At 50.2% G+C, this 14,034-nt stretch overlaps 1 protein-coding gene across 1 annotated transcript in view; it reads left to right on the forward strand.

The window, feature by feature from the left end:
- Positions 1–7,549: 7,549 nt before the first annotated feature.
- Positions 7,550–14,034, forward strand: part of BCAR1 (BCAR1 scaffold protein, Cas family member) — a 120,062-nt gene continuing 113,577 nt past the window's right edge. The window contains exon 1 of the mRNA XM_038753621.1: positions 7,550–7,642. Within this exon, the coding sequence (XP_038609549.1) occupies positions 7,631–7,642 (12 nt within the window). The 5' untranslated portion in view covers positions 7,550–7,630. The remainder of the gene's footprint in view (positions 7,643–14,034) is intronic.

Raw genomic sequence — 14,034 nt, forward strand, 5'->3', positions numbered from 1 at the left:
TTTGTATTTGTGTCGGGTGAGTTGCTTGCAAATTGGACCAGACCCAATTCAAACCAGGCATACAACATTGCTGTCAAAACAGGCTTTGAGCAGTGATGATTTTTAACGGCTCACCAGACAGCCCCCACAGAATTAGTGACCTTGCCCTCGCCTTCCCTCCCCCTTTCTCCCTCTCTCCCTCTTTCCATTGACCAGCTCCCTGTAGACTAGCTGGGGCTCTGCTGGTGGTCTGCACCTAGGCCAGGGGGTCTAGACCTGATTGGATCATCCTGGATCCACTGACCCCCTGGGGAACATTGAGTGGTCCTTGCCCCACCCAGGACAACTCCAGCTCCTGCTCCAGCCCACACAAGCCTCATCTGGGGCTCCCTCAGGCCCGGGGTGGGGTTAATGCTGACATAAGTGCACAAAAAAAAATCTCACATGCGGGCGAATTGTGTTGCTCTCACTGGGACTAAGTGGCCCAGAAACCCTCCAGGAGAAGAGCGCATGCTTGTCCCTCCCCCTCTTGGGAGTGACTTTGGACTTCTCTGAACAGGGCTGAATTTCCAACCTTCTGTAGGTGTTCACTCTCTGAGATCGACTGGAGTGCCAGGATTTTGCTCCCTGCGAGGCTCTGCCTCATAAATGGGGGACTGAGTAGAGTTCCCAGGCCTGTGAGGGACCCAAGAAGTAGTTCCAGGGACAGGAATCTCTCTGGCCCAAACCAGAACCCAGAATCTACTGCCCATGAAGGTGGGCCGGTCTGGATGATCTCCAAGTTAGCCTGGACTCTCCTAAGTCCCAGGGAGGGAGCTGGTAACAGGTGTTTTCCATCTCCCTGCGACACCTGGAAGTTTGGGACTCTGCAGCCTCAGGAAAGTTCTGCTCCTGGCTTGAAAGTCGCCAATCCACTCTGCCTCAGTTTATTAGCCTCAGTCTCCTTCCCTTGCTCTCTACACCCCCACCATTCTCTCCTGCTCTCTCTCTCTCCCCACTTCTCTCTCTTGCTTCTCCCTCTCTCTCTCTGTCTTGCACTCCCCCTACCCTCTATGCCCCAGTGTAGACTCCCTGGCCAGGATAAGGTTGAGGCAATTACTCTGCTGAGACTTCGGTCAGAAACAAAGATTTGAAGCCATCTCATCTCCTGAAAGATTCCAAGGCACCTGTGCTGGTGATGTAGCAATAGTATTCTCTGCAGTGATAGAATGCCCCTCCGGCCTGCTGGCCTGGATGAATTCCAAGATGAGTAATGACAATTCTGCCTTCTTCGGAGCTCCCTGTAGAGCGGTTGAACCAAAATCCCTACTTGGTGCCCTAATGGTGTCAAGATCCACTGGCTCTGAACCGGTGAGGCTGCTCCAATCCAGGGCCCCAGTGGTTAATCAATCAGTAGAATTCATTTGTTTATTTTTGTGGTATTCCCTTAGTGCTTACTATGTGCCAGGCACTGTACTAATTTCTGGGGTGAGTGTGAGCTCCCTATGGGACAGGGATTGTGTCCAACCTGATTAACTTGTATCTATCCCAGCACTTTGAACAGTGCTTGGCACATAGTGAGCACTTAACTAGGACCATAATTATTATTATCAGTTATTATTATTAGGTGATCTCAGGAATAGTAGAAGTTATATGTGATCATTACTCTATCCTGAGACCATTTTTTCCCTATTCTTTCCCTTTCCCGCTCACCCCACAACTACTTCTTCTTAGGAGGCGGATATAAATCATCCTGAATTCTTGTTCTGGTCTTCTTTCTGAGAGAAGTCCTGCCTTGTGTGAGGCAATTTCACTTTTGGAAGACATCGGGCTCTCAATTAGAAAATTACTCTTTCCAGTCAGTCAATCGATATCTTCCAAAGAGCCAGGTCTCATCAGGGAACAACTAGGGGGGCTGGGGGTGGGGTGGCCAAGGGGAGAGACTGCAAGGGCTTCTCTGAGGGCAAAGAAGCAAGGGTTGTTTCTTCATTAAGAGAATGAGGAGGAGGAGGAGGAGAAAGAGAAACCTTGGGACCGGTATGATTCACTAGCTTTGGGTTCTGAGAGCAGAGAAAATTTTGCTGAAAAGGCGAAAGCAGAGTTACTTATGTAAAGAGTTTGAAATCCCGTTCATAAATGGGAGTGAGTGCCTAGAGAAAGAAAGAGGAGAGACAGACAAAGAGAAAGAGAGAGTGTGTGAGGGAGAGAGAGAGAGGAAGAGGATGAGGCTCTCTAGGGGCTGCTCATGTGTGAGTGGTTTCTTCCTAGACAGGAGTTTAGCAGCCTAACTCACCACTTGATCAGGCCTACTGTGTATTAAGATGTAATAGGAAACAACTTAAATAGGGAGAGAAACTATGTGAGTTTATGTCTCTATGAGAAACTGAACTTCTGCCTTCTGAGTGTAAAGATCCGTGACCCGAATGTGGTAGTAACTGAGTTTTTGTATTTAATAATTTAAAGAATGTATAGTATTTGGCCAAGCTGTTTCATCCCTCAATGCAATATTTGTAAAACCAAACACTGTACCCTGGAGAGTGTTTCCAAAGAAGAACGAAATTCCATTTGTCGTCATACAGTGGAATGGAAGCCCGGTGCTCAGGGAAATGTCTGGGTATCACTGCTTATCTACTGCCTGCATGGGACAGCTCAGAAGAGCTGGGCCAGGTTTTCCTAGAACCTCAGACTGGGTCACTAGGGCGAATCCCTGGGTGTTTGTGAGAAGAACTGGGGGCAACCGAAGAAGGTCGCCTTTTTCAAGCCCCTGTCTCCGAGCAGGTGAAGAGTTAAACCCTCCAGCACAAATGGTTGCCTGTTCTTTTCTTCAAGTTGTCCAGGGTTGTGGTCTCCACGATGTCCCCTTGAGAGGCTATTCCCGTGTTTTATATCCCTGGCATTCTGCAAGTTCTGCCTTTTATGCAATCCAACTCTCTTCTGCTGTCACATGTCCTTTTCCCTCTTGTTCAGCCCCCTGGGGAGGTGGGGGCAATTGGTCGGCAACCTGAATAATTACTAACTCCCTCCTGATCACTCTTATTAGATGGGGCCCTTCCTCTCCTAGCCCAGTTGGGTTGGATAAATCCAGTTGGGTGACCTCATTCATTGATTTGTGGAAAATCTCATGTGAGAGAAAGTCAGCTTTTCCTGGCCTATCTTGTCCTGGGAGGAGGAAATGGATGGGGTCGCTGAAAGGGAGAGCAAGGACAGGTGCTTGCCGGCTTTCAGAACAGCCTCAGTTGGAGCCCATTTGTTTGCTCTTAGGGATGGCTCCCACTGTTAGGGAGAATATCACAGTACGTCCCCCGTGTGACAGCTTACCCTTAGGGCTCCCGGTGCCTTCTTTCCCTGCCATCCCTGCCACCTTCTCCATGCTGCAGTTATTGATTAGATGGATCAAATCTCCCAGGGTTGCTTCTTAGTGAAATGGGTCATGGACCCAGGGGATCCGACCACTTCACTCCGCTCCAAGATGCAGCAATTCGTGCATAAGGGTTTGGTGAATTTTTTTTTTCAAACTTGGGTATCTAGAATGTGCAGGCAAGGTCAGCAGTCAGATAACAAGGGCAGGAAGCCCTGCAGAGCAGGGGTCCTGAGGGACAAAGCTGAGGACGTGAGCACATTTTCAGGAAGCAAACCCAATTGGCCTCATCTTTCCTCTTCCTCCTCCTCCTCCTCCTCATTTTCCCCTTGTGAAGGAGAAGGTGGATGAGAGGAGAGAGATCACGGCTGGGTTCAGAGGTTCCAAAGTTGTGGGTATGAGGCAAGAATAGCTAAGGGCACACTACCAGGTAGAATAAGTAGGGCATGATGATGGGGGCAGATCTGTTGGCTGACGGGGGATGGTTGGGGGCAGGAGGAGGTCCAGGGGTGTCCCCAGAGAGCTGGTCTGGGGCCTGAATGGGAGGGAGCAGCATATTTCTCCTTGGTTTATTCTGAAGCTGGCCCCGGGGGAAAAGGAGGAAGAGAGGACCCAATCTGGAGCTGGGACCAGCACAGATAATAATAATAATAATAATTATTATTATTATTATTATAGTATTTGTTAAGCACTTACTATGTGCCAAGCACTGGGAAGCAGTGTTGCCTAGTGGATAGGGCACAGGCCTGGGGGTAAGAAGGACCTGGGTTCTAATCTCACTTCTAATGCCACTTGTCTGCTGTGTGACTTTGGACAAGTCACTTAACTTTAGGCCTAAGTTACCTCATCTGTAAAATTGGCATTATGACTGCGAGCCCCATGTGGGACATGGACTGTGTCCAACCTGATTAGCTTGTATCTACCCCAGCTCTTAGGACAGTTCCTGGCACATGGCAAGCACTTAACAAATACCATAAAAAGCACTGTACTAAGTTTGTGCTGAGGTAGATACAAGTACTTCCCAAGCGCTTAGTACAGTGCACACAGTAAGTGCTCAATAAATATGATTGAACGAATGAGTAATCAGTTCCCATGTGGGACTCACAGTCTAAGTATTGGGGAGAACAGGTATTAAATCCCCATTTTGCAGGTGAGGGAACTGAGGCACAGAGAAGCTATGTGACTTGCTCAAGATCACATGGGCCTGGGACACAGGAGGCCATGGCTCCGCCACTTGTCTGCTGTGTGACCTTGGGCAAGTCACTTCACTTCTCTGGGCCTCAGTTACTTCATCTGTAAAATGTGGATTGAGACTGTGTGCCCCACATGGGTTGGGAATGTGTCCAACTCGATTTGCCTATATCTAGCCCAGTGCTTGGTAAAGTGCCTGGCACATAGTAAAGTGCTTAACAAATACCAATGATATTATTAAGTGGTGAAGCTGTGATTAGAACCCAGGTTCTCTGACCCCCAAACCTGGGCTCCTTCCACTTGGCCACATTGCTTCCCCTGATATGCAGGGAAAACGGAGAGGCCAGAGTCAGCAGGAGAGGAAATGTGTAAAGGCCCTTTCACTTAGACTGTTTTCAAGCACTTTGGGCTGCTTTATCCCTCGAGCCCGTTTGGGAGGAGAAACACACCTCTGGCCTTTCATCTCCCCAGCTCCCCAGCATGACCCCAGAGCCTGCCTGCCCAAAGCCATGAGGGAAAAAGAGCCGAGAGGCCATTGACTGAGGCCCCATCCTTGTGCCAGCTGGGCAGAGGGATGGGATGAGCAGGGATCAGGCTGTACCAGGAGCGCACAGAGATTCCTTTGAGAAGATGACAGATGTCAGAATGGATTCATACTTTGCACCACTGTGGCTCTTTCACTTTCCAAACCTCTGCCACGTGATAATGAAGGCTTGGTTGTTGGGAAACTGAGGCAAGGGCTGACCTAATTTCTAAGGTCACAGGGTGAGTCAGTGAAGTCCAAGGCCAAGGGCTAAGTGCTTATTCTAGACGTATGGTCCCCTTTCGAATCTCTGGCCCTCACCCCTTTCCTCCACCTGCCTACCCACCAGTCCGAAAGGCACGATTTAAGGTAAACGTGGCTCCAAATGGTTCTGGAGGCGGTGCGAGGGGGCACCCCTTGAAATTTCCGCAGCTGCCAGCTGGGCAGATAATAATAACAACAATAATAATAATAATAATAATAATAATAATAATAGCACTTATTAAGCGATTACTATGTGCAAAGCACTGTTCTAAGCTCTGGGGAGGTTACAAGGTGACCCACGTGGGGCTCACAGTCGTCATCCCCATTTTACAGATGAGGTATCTGAGGCACAGAGAAGTGAAGTGATTTGCCCAAAGTTACACAGTTGACAATTGGCAGAGTCGTAATTTGAACCCATGACCTCTGACTCCAAAGCCCGTGCTCTTTCCACTGAGCCACGCTGCTTCTCTGAGCAGAGCAGAAAGAGTCTCAGGAACTGCTTGAGTGTTTCTGCCGCAGCTCTCTCCCACATGCCACGTACATCAGGACCAACTGCTAATTTTGATGCATCAACGAGATTTTTCGAGCAAAACATTTTCCCTATTTCTCTCCTGGGGGAAAGGAGGGCAGGGTAAGCAAGGCTTGAAAATGTCCACTACTCACAATTCCAAATGAAACCAAGATTTTCAAAGGTCTCCCGGGTCTCCTTTAGAGACTGATCCCCAGCTGGGGCCCAGGAAGACAATTTCCCCCTCAGGATTGTGCTACACAATAAAGGGCTGAGCCGGGAATCATCGATTGGCCATTCCCCTCAGCACGATGACAGGGCTAGGTGAGGCAGAACGTCTCGTCTAGTGTAGCAAAGCCTGGGGTCATAAGGGAATAAAATACCGGCTAACGTGCCATGGGTACACTTCATTTCCAGTAATCCTCTTCTCAGATGAGCTTTGTGAACTACCCTCTCTGTACCACTGCAATATTACATGTCAGAGCAATGTTGATGCACAATTAGGTCCGCAGTTCACCCAGAAAACACATAGCTCGCTTGGGTTGTATTTGAAGATGATATTGTAGATGGTGTTAGCTCTCCATACACATGGAGGTGGCTAAGAAAGCCAATGTCTAACCAACAGTTGTTTTCTCACTGTACCTCTGTACAACCAACAGCTTCTTTCTCATTGCACTCACGCACAATCATTCCGCTTCCCCTTTCCGTCTCTCATTCCATCTACGCGCGCCCCACAGCCTATTTCGTGTTGTACCTCTTTCCGTATGCAGAGTCTGATTAGCGGCTGCAGCTGTCGGCCGTTCCTTGCATTGTCTTGGCCCTGTCTCAGACCAAATTTGACAATGCCGGCTAACATGCTGATTCGCGCGTATCCCGGCAGACCGCTTCCACATCATCGTGGGTGACATGTACGTGACAACAGATATGGGAACCAAAGCTGTCCGTTCTGCCCCAAACTTATCAAGACTACCTGGGGTTCTACCTCCGGTCTGTCTCTTGAGGAGCGGGGCGCCTCTCCCACCCCATCCCTCAACCCGGTATCGTCTGCAAGCCTGATGAACACGTTCTCTGTTCCGTCGTGCGGAACATTCATGGAAACGTTAGACCCGCAGAACACCGCTCATTATGTCCCCTGCTTGACATTGATCTATTGATAATATTCTCACTCCCTCCGTTGGATTCTCTAGCCGAGGCCATCCCACCTAATAGCTGCCCGTGGACCGTATTTTCCCAATGGATTGATGTCACGCATGGACGAGGAAATCTGGGTGTCCCTTCCCCATTCCCTGCCTCGATTCTCAGCGGGCCTAGGTGAGAAAAAGCGGGGAGACCCTGGCAAATCCCTTTAGGCCGACAGAAAAAGAGGGCTGGGGTCCCTCCCTTTAATGCAACCTTGAACTGGGCGGAGTGGAGAGGAGGAGGGAGTGGTGAGGAGTGGAGAGGAGGGAGGGAGGGAGGGGAGAGAGAAGAGGAGAAAGGAGGAGAGAGGAGGGGAGGGAAGGGGGGAAGGGGGACTCCAGCCCGAGGGCTCGCACATCGGGGTAGTTGGCAGCGGTGGGGACCCCTTGTCCGGAGGGAGCATCCCGGGCCCTGAGAAGGAGGAGGAGGAGGAGGAGGAGGAGGGAGAGCAGGGCTGGACCAGAGGGGGACGGTCTCCCCGGGAGCTGCTGCGGGTCTGGCGGCCGGGGGAGGAGCTGGAGCTGGAGGAGCTGGAGGAGCAACAGCAGCAGCAGCAGCAGCAGCAGCAGCAGCAGCAGCAGCGAGGGCATCCTCCGCCGCATCCCCAGCTCCTAGCAACGGCCCGAGGCGCCCGGCAGCACAGGCAAAGATGTCTGTGCCGGTGAGTACCGCGCCCGCCGCCTTTGTGCGGGGCTCGCCCGGCCCGGGCGGGGGAGGGAGATGGGATCGAGCCTGGGGGCGCCTGGCTAAGGGGGCCTCAGCCAGCCAGAGCGGGGGGGGCGGGGGGGTGTCTCCCGCCTTCCCTACCTCCATCCCTCGGTCACCCTTCTGCCACCCCGCATCCCTCCGTCCATCCTTCCATCCCTCCAATCCTCATCCCTCAATCCTCATCCTTCATCCTTCCATCCCTCCAATCTCCATCCCTCAATTCTCATCCCTCATCCTTCCATCCCTCCAATCTCCATCTCTCAATCCTCATCCTTTCATCCCTCCATTCCCCATCCCTCAGTCCTCAGCCCTCATCCTTCCATCTCTCCATCCCTCCATCCATCACCCCTCAATCCTCAGCCGTCATCCTTCCATCCCTCCATCCCTCATCCCTCGATCCTCATCCCTCATCCTTCCATCCCTCTATTCCCCATCCCTCAATCCTCAGTGCTCATCCTTCCATCCCTCCATCCCTCCATCCCTCATCCCTCAATCCTCAATCCTCATCCTTCCATCCCTCATCCCTCAATCCTCAGTTCTCATCCTTCCATCCCTCCATCCTTCCATCCCTCCATTCCTCACCCCTCAATCTTCATCCTTCTAACCTTCCATTCCTCTATTCCTCAATCCTCATCCCTCATCCTTCTATCCCTCTGTTCCTCATCCCCCGACCTCTTATCCCCTCATCACCCCCTCACTCCATTCCTAACCCCCATCCCTCCATTTCTCCAATCCTTCCTGTATCCCTTCATTCCTCCCTCTCATCATCCCTTCCACTCCCTTGGTCTCACTCTGTTGGATGTCAGGACTACTGCACTTTTGGCTATGATGCCCTCGTTCCCCCGGCACACCCCCTTTCTCCTCCTCCCTGCTCAGAAGCCCCAGATTGTCAGAACTAGGATGAGCCAGGAGAAGGCATCTTACCTCCTCACTCCTGCCCCCCGGTTCCCTCCACCTCTACTCGGATCTAGTCTTTGTGTCCCTGGAGGCATTGGGACGGGACTGGTTGCCGGACACAAGTTTTTCAACTGTCGCGTCTCAGCCGCAGAACGGCTTCCCTGCACCTCTCTCCCCAGGCAGGGCTAAGCCTCAAGACAGCATTCTCATCTTTCTTTTGCTCTGGCCATTTCCTCTGAGCCCCTGCCCCCTGCCTGGGGTTGGCTGCCTGTCCCCTGCAAACCCCTGTGAACCTGTCAGTTCTGAAGGTGGACAGGAGGGTAGGTGACCCCAGGCAACTCCAGCCCTGCCAAGTGGTTTTTGATTTCTCCACTTTTTTAAATGATTTGTTACGAACTTACTATGTGCCAGGAACTGTACTAAGCACTGATTTCCATGGATCATTCTTGGAAACATGAATCATCCTTTTCCACCTTACCCCATAAGAACCTGGTATCTGGCTTTTTAAAAAAGGATATTAGTTAATTGTTTACTATGTGCCAGGCACCATTCTAAGCCCTGGGGTGGACACAAACTAAACAGGTTGGACGCAGTTCGTGTCCCAAAAGGGGCGCACAGTCTTAATCCCCATTTTACAGTTGAGGTAAGCGAGGCCCAGAGAAATGAAGTGACTTGCCCAAGGTCACACAGCAGACAAGCGGTGGAGCTGGGATTAAAACTCAGGTCCTTCTGATTTCCAAGCCTATGCTCATTCCTCTAGGCTATGCTGCTTCTCTTGCTTATCAGACATATGATGGTCTACCAGCCTCCCAGGGTAATGTCTGAGGGTTGGACCTTGCCAAAGGGAGACCAGCCAGGGCCCAGGCAAGAGAGCTGTGGTTCCTTTGCCGAGCGGCTCCAGGCCTGGGCTCACTCCAGCCCGCCGGCTCCCCCAGGTCCGGGCCGCAGACCCCCGACCCTCCCGTTGACAATGACTGCCCCATCTCTGCTAGCCAATTTCAGGGTGGCAGCGGATGAACAAGTCTGCGCCCTCGTCTCAGCAGGTGCCCGGGAAGGCTTGGCACGAGACAAGCTTTTGCGGGTTAGGGGCTCCCCTGTGAGGCTGGCATTTTGATCCAAGCTGGTTGTGGGCTTTCTCTCCTAACCCCTGGCTGGCAGGGCATGGGAGCTCTGAGCGGGGCTGTGCATTCCTCCAACTGGGAACGAGATCAGGTCCCTCAGAGGCACACATGGAAAATGGGGAATTTAGGAGAAGATGGAACTTTGGGGGGAATTGGTGACTCAAATGTGTTTCCACAGTTTAGAATATCACAGGTGCAGTGCTCACTTAATTTATTGGGGCCTCTGTAAAATGGGGATTCAATACCTATTCTCCTTCCCCCTTAGACTGTGAGCCCCATCAGGGATAGTGTCCCACCTGATTATCTTGCATCCACTCCAACGCTTAGTACAGTGCCTGGTACATAGTAAGCGCTTAACGAAAACCATCATCATCCCGGCCCCAGCATCCAATTTCTCTGCTCCGGCCCAAGGCTTTGACCATACTTGCTGGCCACCAGTGAGCTATAGCCTCAGCCACATTTGTGCTTTTGACTCCTACAGGCTTCCCCTGGGGAAAGCACAGCTCTCCCTTTCCTCTCTCTGGGACAACCATTCTCTGCCATCTGCCAATCTTTTTTTTTCCTTTAATGGTATTCGTCATCATCATCATTATCATCAATCGTATTTATTGAGCGCTTACTGTGTGCAGAGCACTGTACTAAGTGCTTGGGAAGTACAAGTTGTCAACACATAGAGACAGTCCCTACCCAACAGTGGGCTCACATTCTAAAAGGGGGAGACAGAGAACAAAACCAAACATATTAACAAAATAAAATAAAGAGAATAGATATCAATCAATCAATCAATCGTATTTATTGAGCGCTTACTATGTGCAGAGCACTGGACTAAGCGCTTGGGAAGTACAAATTGGCATCACATAGAGACAGTCCCTACCCAACAGTGGGCTCACAGTCTAAAAGGGGGAGACAGAGAACAGAACCAAACATACCAACAAAATAAAATAAGTAGGATAGAAATGTACAAGTAAAATAAATAAATAAATAAATAAATAACTAGAGTAATAAATAAATAAATAAATAAATAAATAAATAGAGTAATAAATATGTACAACCATATATACATATATATAGGTGCTGTGGGGAAGGGAAGGAGGTAAGACGGGGGGATGGAGAGGGGGACGAGGGGGAGAGGAAAGAAGGGGCTCAGTCTGGGAAGGCCTCCTGGAGGAGGTGAGCTCTCAGCAGATATGTACAAGTAAAATAAATAAATAAATAGAGTAATAAATATGTACAAACATATATACATATATACAGGTGGTGTGGGGAAGGGAAGGAGGTAAGATGGGGGGGATGGAGAGGGGGACGAGGGGGAGAGGAAGGAAGGGGCTCAGTCTGGGAAGGCCTCCTGGAGTAGGTGAGCTCTCAGTAGGGCCTTGAAGCTCTTACTGTGTGATAGGCACTGTACTAAGCGCTGGAATAGATACAAGCTAATCAGGTTGGACACTGTCCCTGTCCCACGTGGGACTCACAGTCTTAATCCCCGTTTAACAGGTGCAGAGAAGTGAAGTGTCTTGCCCAAGGTCACACAGCAAACAGGTGGCAGAGCCAGGATTAGAATGCAGGTCCTTCTGACTCCCAGGCCTGTGGTCTACTTCTCTATTTCTCTTCCTTCCTGAGGGGAGGTGGCAACTCCACAGCCTTGTAATCAGGTCCATATAGGGATTGGTAGCCTCCATCCCGGCCGTAACCTAAGGCAGGTGTGACAGCCATTAGAGATTTCTGTCCCACTTGGGGCTGAGCCACTGCTCTCCTCCTCTAGACCTTAAGCTCCTTGTGGGCAGTAAGCACTCAATAAATACCAATGAATGAAAGAATGAACGCTGCCATTCTTGGGCTACTCCTTTTGCTCCCATTGGCCCGGAGAAGGGGACAGCTAAGCGTTCACAGTGAGTACTTGACTGAGCCAGGATTCAGATTCACGGACATCAGACCCCCGTCCTCTACACCAGAGCTCCTTCCTGTCTCCCTGACTCCCAGGAAGATACCTGAATTAACCCCCAGTTGCACTGATGACTGGCTTTGTCTGCTCCTTAAATCCTTTTCTTCTCAGTCAGTGGTATTTATTGAGCGTTTAATGTGTGCAGAAGACTGAACTAAACACTTGAGTGCAGTACAACAGAGTTGGTAGATGCGTTCCCTGTCCCCATGAGTACAGTGAGCCTGACAATAGCTCCTTCTTCGTGGGGGGTAGAGTCGAATCTTAATTAACCGCTGTAAAGTGTTTGGAGATTATTGGATGAAGGATGCTATGTAAGTGCAAAGCATTGTTATTAAGGAATTAAAGATTCTGGCTGAGTCACAGAAACGGGATCACTCCGAGCTGCAGATGAAAAATGCAGGGCTTCTGCCTTGGAACGGGTGTGATATTTCTTCCCTCTTGTGTGGCCGTTTCGGTGTAAAATGAATTTTGGGTACTTCTGTAAAAAAGAAGTAATCTTGGGGAGGAGAAGGGGAAACGAATAAGACCTGTTTTTTCCCTATCTCCGCTGCCTGTTTCTCCAGTAGTGTAAAGGGACTCCAGTACAAGTCCATCAGCTCAGGCCTAAATTGCATTTACAGGGAACACATGGTGCTTCTTTACCCATCCCCTGCAGGTGGTCTTCCCTGAGGAACTTTCCCTTCCTACATCATCTTTCCTCCCTATGTGCCCCCAACCACCAATTAAGCACTTGTTTAATAATAATAATAATGATGGTATTTGTTAAGCGCTTACTATGTGCAAAGCACTGTTCTAAGCGCTAGATTGCTACTTCAGCACCTGTGCTCTTACATTCTCCCTTGGAGCACTGATCTTAAATTTGTTTTGGGGATTGTCCCCACCACTGGATTGCAAATTCCTTTTTCTAATGGTATGTGTTAAGTGCTTACTACGCACCAAGCACTATACTAAGTGCTGGGACAAATACAAGATCATCAGGTTGGACACAGTCCACATCCCACATCCCAATCCCACGAGAAGCAGCGTGGCTCAGTGGAAAGAGCACTGGCTTGGGAATCAGAGGTCACGGGTTTGAATCCCGGCTCTGCCAATTGTCAGCTGTGTGACTTTGGGCAAGTCACGTAACTTCTCTGTGCCTCATCTGTGAAATGGAGATTAAGACTGTGAGCCCCACGTGGGACAACCTGATCACCTTATATCCTCCCCAGCACTTAACAAATGCCATGATGATTATTATTATGGGCTCACAGCTTTAATCTACATTTTATAGATGAGGTAACTGAGGCCCCAGGTCACACCGCAGACAAGTGGCAGAACTGGAATTAGAACCCAAGTCCTCTGACTCTCAGACCCCTGGTCTTTCCACTAGGCCAAGCTGCTTCTCAGTCCCCTGGGGGCAGGGGTTGTGGCTACTAACTATCTTTCTGTCTCGAGGGTTTAGTACAGTGCTCTGTGCCCAGTAAATACTTCCTGGGGAAACCTGAGACAAAGGTGAACCTTGCTGGTGTGGGAAGCACCTGTTAAAAAAGCCACAGTCTGCTTCGTTGGCCTAAGGGACTGTTGTTGGCAGAGTAGGGGGTGTCTTGGGGAAGGTCAGGGAAAACTTGCAAAAGCAGATTTGTGGAAAGTTACCCAAGGGGCCACTTTTATGTCTTCTCAGGCACTGTTATTACTTCCAGATTGTTGGCGCCCGACCTGACTTTGGGCTCTCTGCCCGCCTATCAGATGAGGGTGAAATCAGCCTGGGGCTCAGAGCTCCTGGAAGGGGTAAGGGGGCTTGCCAGGGCAGGAGGGAGGGAATAGGCCTCGCTAACGGTCAGGCCAGTGGTATGGAAGCCGCCCTCGCATCCAACCTGAAAGCTCAGAAACAAGGGAGGTGCCTAGAATGATGGGTGGAAATGCCCAAATGTGGATTTTGCTTGGGGAACGTGAAATTTCTCTAAATCTCTTGAGATGACTGTTCCTGCATTCATGGGGCTGGTATCCCCAGCACCTCAGGCCAAAGATGCGGTGGCAAGGAGCAGGAGAGGAGTGGATGAGGGCACGTTTTCTTCTCCCTCTCTCCCTCTCTTCCTCTCTCTCTCTCTCTCTTTTCTCTCTTTCTCTCTTTTCAAAAAATTCTGGAGCCATGGAGGGAGAAGCCTTCTGAAATTGCTTTCATGTGCTGGCAAAAACCACAGGGAGGTTTCAAGGCAGGGCTTGGGGCCTGTGTCATTCCCAGCTCAAAATAGCTGTGGATGATTTCTGTGCCCTTGGACGCATTTGGGTTTTAAGCTCACCCATTCATTTCAGCCCTCATTATCTCAAAGAATGCTGATGCCAGGAATTCTGCAGCTCAGAAATTACATGAAGCGTTGAGAATTGAATCCCATGCCTGGATCTAGGGAA

Source organism: Tachyglossus aculeatus, chromosome 11, assembly GCF_015852505.1.
Source record: "Tachyglossus aculeatus isolate mTacAcu1 chromosome 11, mTacAcu1.pri, whole genome shotgun sequence".
Lineage (NCBI taxonomy): Eukaryota > Metazoa > Chordata > Mammalia > Monotremata > Tachyglossidae > Tachyglossus > Tachyglossus aculeatus.